Source organism: Triticum aestivum, chromosome 2B (genome assembly GCF_018294505.1).
Source record: "Triticum aestivum cultivar Chinese Spring chromosome 2B, IWGSC CS RefSeq v2.1, whole genome shotgun sequence".
Classification (NCBI taxonomy): domain Eukaryota; kingdom Viridiplantae; phylum Streptophyta; class Magnoliopsida; order Poales; family Poaceae; genus Triticum; species Triticum aestivum.
Window position 1 is genome coordinate 796752065 of NC_057798.1, and position 9703 is coordinate 796761767.

A 9703-nucleotide genomic window follows, 5' to 3' on the forward strand; every position below is an offset into this window, starting at 1 on the left:
TCATCCCCGAACCTCACCGTGCCGTGCACAGTCTCGTCGAGGGACGCGAAGACGCCCAGGTCGCCTGTCATGTGGCTGCTTGCTCCTGTGCCAAAGAACCACACACCATCCGGAGAGGGCACGGGCATGACTGTTTCCTCGTTGAGGTACACCTCTTGGGGTGCCACGACCTGCGAAGCGTCGACGGTGGTGACCACGGCCATGTAGAGACCCTGATCATGCTCAGCGTTGGCCTCCGCAAGGTTGTCCTGCTCCTGATTGCCCTTCTGCTCCTGCTCGCGGAGCCAGGTTCGGCACTCCTTCTTCCAATGTCCCGGAATGCCGCAATGATTGCACTTGCCCTTTTTATCTTGGTGCCAGAACCACCGGGGCCGCCCGCGCCCGTGCTGCCTGACGCGCCATTGCCGCCGCCATGCGGTTTAGCCTTGGCATGTCCCTTGCTCTTGCCAGTGTTGCCGCCGCCGCCTCCAGACGACGAGCCACTGCCGCCGCCCACCCTCTCACGGGCCAGCGACTTCTCATGTGTGAGCAGGAGGCGCCCGGCAGTCTGCGCGTCGTCATCTAGATCGTAGTGGTCCTCACACGCGGAGAAACGGCCGACGAGCTCCTCGATCGTCATGGCCTTCAGATCGAGAAGCGACTCGATCGCCATCACCATCGGACGATAACGGCACGGCACCACCCGTATGAATTTCTGCACGGCCTTGTGCTCGGTGACGGGGTCACCGAACAGCTCGAGATCTGAGATGAGGGCAGAGAGTCGCAGCCCGAAATCCTTGATGGCCTCCCCGTCTTTGAACCGGAGATCCTCCAACTCTCGCCGGCGCACCTGCGCCTTGGCCTCGCGAGTGCGCGCGCTGCCCATCCTCATCGTCTTGATCGTCTCCCAAACCATCTTTGTCGTGTCCTTGGCGGCCAGCACGCGCAGCAGCTTCGGCAGGACGCCGATGAGAATTATCTGCAGCACGCGCCGGTCGTCGTTCTTGTCGGCGTCGTCTTCGTGCACTGTGGTCCAGACGCGGGCGACCTGCAACTTGACTTGCATGAGGAGCGCCCACTCTTGGTAATTGGTACGGGTGAGCATCAGCGACGACCGCGATTCCTCGCGCACGACGAGCTCCACCACGCGGATCTCGCCGCTGCCGCTACCAGTGAGGCGCGCGACCGGCGCCTTGGACGAGGGCGTCTACGATGGTGATCTGGCTCCGCCCTTGTTCTTCCCGTCTGACTCGTCGCCCGACATCGCTGCCGCGGATCAAACACTGCCGGCCACCGGAGGATCGCACACCGCCGGGCTCTGATGCCAATTGTCGTTGCCGGATCAAGAGCGAGAGAGAGGGGAAGACTTGCTGACGAGCGAGAGAGAGAAAGAGTTTTGCGCTGTGCAAACTTCACAGCTTTTTCTGCGTTCTATTCTCTTCTTGTTATTCTGTTACAACAGAAGCCACCCCCAGCTCGCTCACTCCCGGCGGGATCGCCATGATCCGTGATGGCCGCGCCATCTCACGACCACATCACACAGCGATCAAATCCCACCAGGAGCGGAGCCAGAGTACAAACGAAAAACTAGAACGTGAGAGTCGTGCGTGCGTGCACTGGACTCCCACAGCTACGTGCATGTGCTGGTCAGATCACCATGCATACGCAATATTAAAACAGAAAAAGCAAAGGACCTATACTATGCAGCCATGCAGCCAACTAGCTTAGTCTAACAGTAATGTGAACTGGAATTGCATAAGTTAAAGAAAACAAAACTACACTCCGTTATATTTAGGGTATCGGCTAGGTAAAGCCAAAAGTTTTCGGTGTAAATATACTTCACTAAACTTTAGTCGACTAGAAACTTCTATAGGGGATCGGCTAGAGTTGACCTAAACGTTCTAAAAAAACTAGTCTGAACTTTCGTGGAACCTTCCTGGAGCCAACTTTCAGTAGCCATACGTTACCACTACCCCACCTCTTTTTTCCTTCATGTGATATCCGCCCCTCCCCCATTAAATCACATGTCTATCTCCGCTCCGCTGCGCTCCCACCCCTCTAAATGCTTGAGTACTCTACCCACTGGCCACGACCATTACCTCGCCTCACACAATTGTCGCCAGGTGAGACAGACTGCTAGCAAGAGAACAAGGAGGTGTCAATGGCGGACGAGCAGTACTACGCTGAACCGCCAGAGGCGCCACACGGGCTGCTGCTGGCGATGGCGTTGGGGCTGCTGGTTGCCTGGCCGCTTTTCGTGGGTCACGGGGGTGCGCCGGTAACCTATGCCATCGCCGATGGCATCGCCGAGCTGCTCGGCCCCGTGGGCCTACTCCTCCTCCCTATCGGGCTCCTCCTCCTCATCAGCCTCCAATCCTCCTACCGCCGCCATGACGTGTTCGCGTTCGGCGGCTCGCCCGATGCTGTGCACCACGTTGGGGAATCCGCCATCGGCGTGGCGCTCATGCTGGTCCTCGTCCTCGTCCTTCTCTACTACCGGTCCGTGCTCTTCCGCGGCGGCGGAGACGGTGACGAGTAGGCGCTTGGCAGTGCCAGTAGGTAGAGTTCCATCTTGAGGTGATTGGTTGGTCGTTCTTTTCCATGTGCTTGTTCTCTTCCGCCTCTCGCCGTCGTCGGTAGTCTTGCATCCTACACCACCGGCCAGCAGGCAGCAGTAATAACAAAGTGACAAACTTTGCATTTAACCTGTTCCATGTGTTGCGCGCCAAAGACAAAATAAAAGTTGAAACTGAATTTGACCTGGTCCGTGCCTTCTGAACTAATAGTGAGACGTACGCTAGCTGCAACTGCATCGTACCGTGTAGTGTACTACTCCAAAATGTTCATGCTGTTCCGCTGATAGTAGCTGAAAATGAAAACATAACTTTGAATCACCAATAGGAAAATAAAATAAGAAAAAGGAAATGGCAGTTTTGAAGTCAGTTTACGGGATGTTTTGCGGACCAACTTAGCTTTGCTTTGTACTTCGTGGTACGGTTCCTCTTTACAAACAGAAACACCCTTCTCTGTTCTATGTGTACCAGGTCGGGGCTGATAAGTTACTCATGAGTGACATGGTGGGGAAGTTCCGTGGGTGTACTGATGTGATTTGGAAGCGAACTAGAAGCAATATGCGTGCTTCGCCGCGCCGGCTGACATGAGCGCGACATGAATTGCACGCGCTGCACTAAGATGTTTTGCAAACAGCTTGCATGTACTAACAAATTACAATTTGGGTAATTTGGATATAGGCACAATGTATTCATCCCCTTACTTACATAGAAACATAAAATTTCATCTCAAATGAAAACTTGTTTCTTTTACGTAAAATATCGTTGGATTTAACTTTCAAGAGTAATGAATTTCTACATATGAGCACTACAAAGTAATGCAGAAAACTATTAAAAAGTTGCAAACAATTCATCGAAAATGGGTACCAACAGCAATCACATTGATATAAAAAAGAGGAGAAAAACCAAATTGTAAACAACATAGTAACTTAGTGTGCTAAGCCATTCTATTTAGTATAGGTAGTAACTAGTATGTCAGAACCAAATGTGTGTCTTGCTGCATGCTTTTTCATTTTTTGTTGTCTATGAAACTCGCATTTTTATAACCGTTTTAAGAATTGAATAGTCCAATAGTATGACAAAATAAAATTCAGAATGTATAGTAATAACTTTATGATCTAATAAATAATGCTGTTTTTGCATGACAAAACATTAATTATTTGACGTGAAACAAAACACGAAAGGTAACAAACTTGGATCAATAAGTGTAACTATGCACAAGAATACAATAAAGGTTTTTTTTGCCAGGGAAAAGGGGCTTCCATTAACTTAACCTGGATCAACACGATCCAGTTCAAAAAGTTTACAACCCCATCTGGGCCGGACACAATCTGTGGTCTTCACATCAACTCGGCTGCTCCTAGCAAGTTCATGACTTACAGAAGTTTTACGCATGGTTAAATTAACTATGACCTCCCTCTCTCACCTCTGACCAAGGCCTTTAGCTCCTAAACAAGGCCACATGATCTATTTGTGGTGATTTGATTAATCGTCCTCGCCACCTCCGAACAATCCTTTCTAAGATAAAGGGTAGTAAGCCCCATTACAGAGCAAGCACGACACCCTCTCTGCTTGCTGCCAACTTGGCCACGAATGCATCATCGCATGTGAATATGTGTCTACAAGACCTGAAGATTAATGTGGCCAGCGCTATCCCATAATACCATACTTGCGCCTCAATTCTCGGCCTATTCAACGAAAGCCCCGTCCACGTTGAGTTTGAGCCAGCCTCCGCCGGTGGCTCCCATCACTCTTTCAGGGCTGTGCTAACATGGCCACTGGCTTGTGTACCAATATAGAAGGCGACAACAGTCATTCAACCACAGTTACCTTACTAATTGAGTGTATTTGGTTTTCGGGCTCAACATCCACCGTTGAAGTGTAGAAGTAATATTTTTTCCAATAGAAGGAAGCCATTTGTTGACTAAGTGTCGACTAGCCACATTGTGATAGAATTAAATCATGATCAGAGTTGGAAATATTTTGTAGCAGTACTAGTGCACGGGACCAACAACGGCTTGGTAGATGCAACTAAGATTGTGCATATTCAAAAGCTACATGTGTTAGTTCATGTTTAGAATTTTTCATAAGCTCAGAGCATTGGTTAATCAATGAAATTGCTAAAACTGGATTGTTACATGATAGATCTACGATGTGAAATTGTGTTTGAATCATTTATTTGTTTCATCTACCTTTCTTATCGCCCGTAGCAACGCGTGGGCATTTACCTAGTATGAGATCAACGTACTCATCCTGGTAAGTTTAGCCAGAGGTGACAAGAGCTCGACGGAGTCGCCGTTGGCGTCTGTGCAGTCATCGCTATGTCGTTGAAGTCGGCACCTCATTGGCATGACCGGAGACAATACTAGAGCAATGCCGCCACCGCGGGAGGCTCCATGGTTCTTATTCTAGCCGTGTATATGGTGGCCGGGAAAATCAGACCTGGGCGCTGGGCTGGGTCTTCGAGTGGACCGAAACAAAGGGACCTTCAAACCACCTCCATAGTTAAGTTCCCATATGTCCTCTATGTAACCATAATATGTTTCCTTTCCCGTGTTGGTTGTTGCATCAAAGCGGACACCACTGTTTTGATTGGTGCTCTTCTTATCTTGGGCGATCGTGTAAAATGTATTCCCATTTATGTCGTACGCTTTGAAAGTCATTATATTCGAAGATGGTAACTGGGACAACAAGTACAGGTCATTTTCAATATCGCCATCATGCATGGCACGTGTCTGCAACCAACCGGCGAAAGTGCCCGTTTGTTCACGTGTAATCCAGTCGTCAGACTGCTCCGGGTATTTGTAGTGTAGAAAACTCTTGTGTTCCTCCATATACGGAGCCATCAAGGCGGAATTCTGTAGAACTGTGTAGTGTGATTCAGTGAGAGAATGCCCGTCCATACATATTTTTTGATCCCCTCCTAGCGTGCCTTTTCCATCCAGTCTGCCCTTATGCCGCGATTCAGGAACACCAATTGGCTTAAGGTCACGAATAAAGTCAATACAAAACTCAATGACCTCCTCATTTTCATGGCCCTTCGTGATGCTTCTTTCTGGCCTAGCACGGTTATGAACATATTTCTTCAAGACTCCCATGAACCTCTCAAAGGGGAACATATTGTGTAGAAATACAGCACCAATAACGTTAATCTCTTTGCATAGGTGAACTAGGATGTGCGTCACAATGTTGAAGAAGGATGGTGGGAACACCAACTCGAAACTGACAAGACATTCCACGAAATCATTCTGTAACCTTGGTATGATTTCTAGATCGATTACTTTCTGAGAGATTGCATTGAGAAATGCACATAGCTTCACTATGGGTAATCGAACGTTTTCTGGTAAAAGCCCCATCAATGCAAACGGAAGCAGTTGCGTCATAATCACGTGGCAGTCATGAGACTTTAGGTTCTAGAACTTTTTCTCTGCCATATTTATTATTCCTTTGATATTCGACGATAAGCCAAATGGTACCTTCATACTGAGTAGGCATTCAAAGAAGATTTCCTTCTCTTCTTTGGTAAGAGCGTAGCTGGCATGACCTTGATGTATGCCGTCTTTTCCGTGCATACGTTGCTGATCCTCCCGTGCCTCTAGTGTATCTTTTGTCTTTCCATACATGCCCAAGAAGACAAGCAGGGTCACGCAAAGATTCTTTGTCACGTGCATCACGTCGATTGCGGAGCGGACATCTAGGTCTTTCCAATAGGGCAGGTCCCAAAATATAGATTTCTTCTTCCACATGGGTGCGCATCTGTTAGCGTCCTTCAGAATAGGTTGTCCGCCAGGACCCTTTCCAAAGATTACCTTCAAATCCTTGACCATATCATGTACATCAGCACCAGTACGGTGGCGAGGCTTCGTCCGATGATCCGCCTCACCTTTGAAATGCTTTCCTTTCTTTCTTACGGGATGCCTGCTTGGAAGAAATCGACGATGTCCCAGGTACACATTCTTCCTACAACTATCCAAATATATATTGTCGGTATCATCCAAACAGTGTGTGCATCCGCGGTATCCCTTGTTTGTCTGTCCTGAAAGGTTACTGAGAGCAGGCCAATTAATAATGGTCATGAACAGCAACGCCTTTAGGTCAAATTCTTCCTGTTTGTGCTCATCCCATGCACGTACACCTTTTCCATTCCACATCTGTAATCGTTATTCAATTAATGGCCTTGGCTACACATCAATGTCTTTGCCGGGTTGCTTGGGGCCTTGGATGAGCACTGGCATCATAATGGACTTCTGCTTCATGCTCAACCAAGGAGGAAGGTTATACAAATATAGAGTCACAGGCCACGTGCTATGGTTGCTACTTTGCTCCCCAAAAGGATTAACGCCATCTGCGCTTAGACCAAACCATATGTTCCTTGGGTCACCTGCAAACTCCTCTATGTACTTTCTCTCGATTTTTCTCCACTGCGACCCGTCAGCGGGTACTCTCAACTTTCCGTCTTTCTTACGGTCTTCTCTGTGCCATCGCGTTGGCATGCTCTTTGTTTTGGAACAAACGTTTCAAACGTGGTATTATAGGAGCATACCACATCACCTGGGGCGCTCGCCCTCGACATCACCAGGGTCATCGCGGATGATTTTATAGCACAATGCAGCGCATATCGGGCACGCGTTCAAATCCTCGTACTCACCGCGATAGAGGATGCAGTCATTAGGGGTTGGATGTATCTTCTGCACCTCTAATCCTAGAGGGCAGACATCCTTCTTTGCTTCGTACGTACTCTCGGGAAATTCGTAGTCCTTTGGAAGCATATTCTTTATCATTGCCAGTAACTTTCCAAATCCCTTGTTAGATACACCATTCTCTGCCTTCCATTGCAGCAATTCCAGTGTGGTGCCCAGCTTTTTCTTCTCATCTTCGCGATTCGGGTACAACAATTTCTTGTGATCCTCTAACATGCGTTGCAACTTCTTCTTCTCCTTTTCACTTGCGCAGTTTCTCTTTGCATTAGCAATGGCTCGACCTACATTATCAGCGGCCTCATCTAATGCCTCTGCTTCAGCTTCTTCCCGCATTACCGGCTCAGCTTCTTCCGCCATTTATGTATCATCGTATTCAGGGAACCCATGGCCAGGATAGCTATCGTCGTCCTCTTCTTCTTCATTGTCTTCCATCATAACCCCTCTTTCTCCGTTCTTGGTCCAAACATTATAGTGGGGCATGAAACCGACTCAAACAAGTGGACGTGAATGGTTCTTTAGTTAGAGTAATTGTGATCATTCTTACAGCCAGCACATGGACAAGGCATAAAACCATCCGCCTGCTTGTTTGCCTGAGCCACAATCAGAAAATTATGCACGCCATCAATGAACTGGGGAGAGCATCAGTCATCGTACATTCATTGTCGGCACATCTTCATTACGCACCAACGAATAGAACAATTAATACAAGTTCATACATAAAGTTCATACAACACTTAAATACAACATACAAATAACTCTCTAGCTAAAGCATTTAAATGCAAAAACAAATGCGATCAAGATCGCAACTAAGGTAACAATTGATCCAACAGCATAATGATACCAAGCCACACTATCAATGCCATATTTTCTAATCTTTCTAATCTTCAACCGCATTTTCTCCATTTTGATCTTGTGATCATCGACGACATCGGCAACATGCAACTCCAATTCCATCTTCTACCCCTCAATTCTTTTCAATTCTTCTTTCAAATACTCGTTTTCTCTTTCAACTAAATTTAACCTCTCGACAATAGGGTCGGTTGGAATTTCCGGTTCACATACCTCCTAGATAAAATATCTATGTCAACTTGATGGGCATAATTTGGCATAAACACGAAAATGCAACAAATAGTTTTAAAAGAGAATATACCACATCCGAATCATTACACGGACGAGGGCCGACGGGGACGGATATCAAAACCATGGCACTATGTATAATAAACAACGTACGAGTAAGATAATTATAGAAGTAACTATATATCTAAATCACACAAACATGATTTTTTTTATATATAAAAAAGATAAGAACAAGAGGCTCACCACAAGGTGGTGCCGGCGACGGGTCGGTGCGGACGATCGGCGGTGGTTACAACGGAGACGGGAAGGCACTAAGTAAACCACACCTACATATGCAAACTAATAGTTATTTTAAGCTCAAATTGCATATAAATCAAATAAACTACCACATATAATTCCTCCCAAATTACTAAAACCCACAAATTAATCACTATATAAAGCATTGCCAGAGCTAATCTAGCAATGAGAGATGAAAGGACAAAGTTGCTAACCTTTGTGATCACTTGAATGGATGGGGGCCTTCAAATCTTGACAAAATTTGGGAAAATGTGTGATGAGCTCGAGGGGGAAGAGAGGAAGAACAGAGAGGAGAGGAGAAATGGGGAACAACAGAGCGAGCTGGACGAAGGGTTTATATGTAGGATGACCTTTAGTACCGGTTCGTGGCACGAACAGGTACTAAAGGTGCTGGAGGGGCCCCAGTTTGACAACATCCTGCCACCACTCTCTTTTGTACCGGTTCGTGCCACGAACCGGTGCTAAAGGTTCGCCACGAACTGATCAGCACACGTTCAGCTCGATGACGATCCCCGGACTCCGATCCAGCAAAGTGTCGGGGATGAGTTCCGTCAGCACGACGGCGTGGTGACAATGATGATGCTCTACCGGCGCAGGGCTTCGCCTAAACACTGCGACGATATAACCGAGGTGGAATATGGTGGAGGGGGACACCACACACGGCTAAGGAACGATCCGTAGATCAACTTGTGTGTCATGGGGTGTCCCCCTGTACCCGTATATAAAGGAGCAAGGGGGGAAGTGGCCGGCCCTAGGAGGGGGCGCGCCAAGTGTGGAGTCCTACTAGGACTCCCTAGTCCTAGTAGGATTCCACCTCCCTTGTTGGAGTAGGAGAAGGGGAAAGAGGGGGAGAGGAAGAAGGAAAGGGGGGCTGCGCCCCTTGTCCAATTCGGACCAGAGGGGGGGCGCAGGCCTCCTTCCTTTTGGCCTCTCTCCGCTATTCCCGTATGGCCCAATAAGGCCCATATACTCCCCGGTGAATTCCCGTAACTCTCCGGTACTCCGAAAAATACCCGAATCACTCGGAACCTTTCCGAACTCCGAATATAGTCGTCCAATATATCGATTTTTACGCCTCGA

General features: G+C 47.8%; 1 protein-coding gene across 1 annotated transcript; it reads left to right on the forward strand.

The window, feature by feature from the left end:
* The first annotated feature begins 2050 nt into the window (after positions 1 to 2050).
* LOC123042836 (uncharacterized) lies at positions 2051 to 2684 on the forward strand. Its single transcript, XM_044465213.1, has one exon. It carries the CDS (start codon positions 2141 to 2143, stop codon positions 2516 to 2518), a length of 378 nt encoding a protein of 125 aa, XP_044321148.1. The 5' UTR covers positions 2051 to 2140; the 3' UTR covers positions 2519 to 2684.
* Positions 2685 to 9703: the final 7019 nt, after the last annotated feature.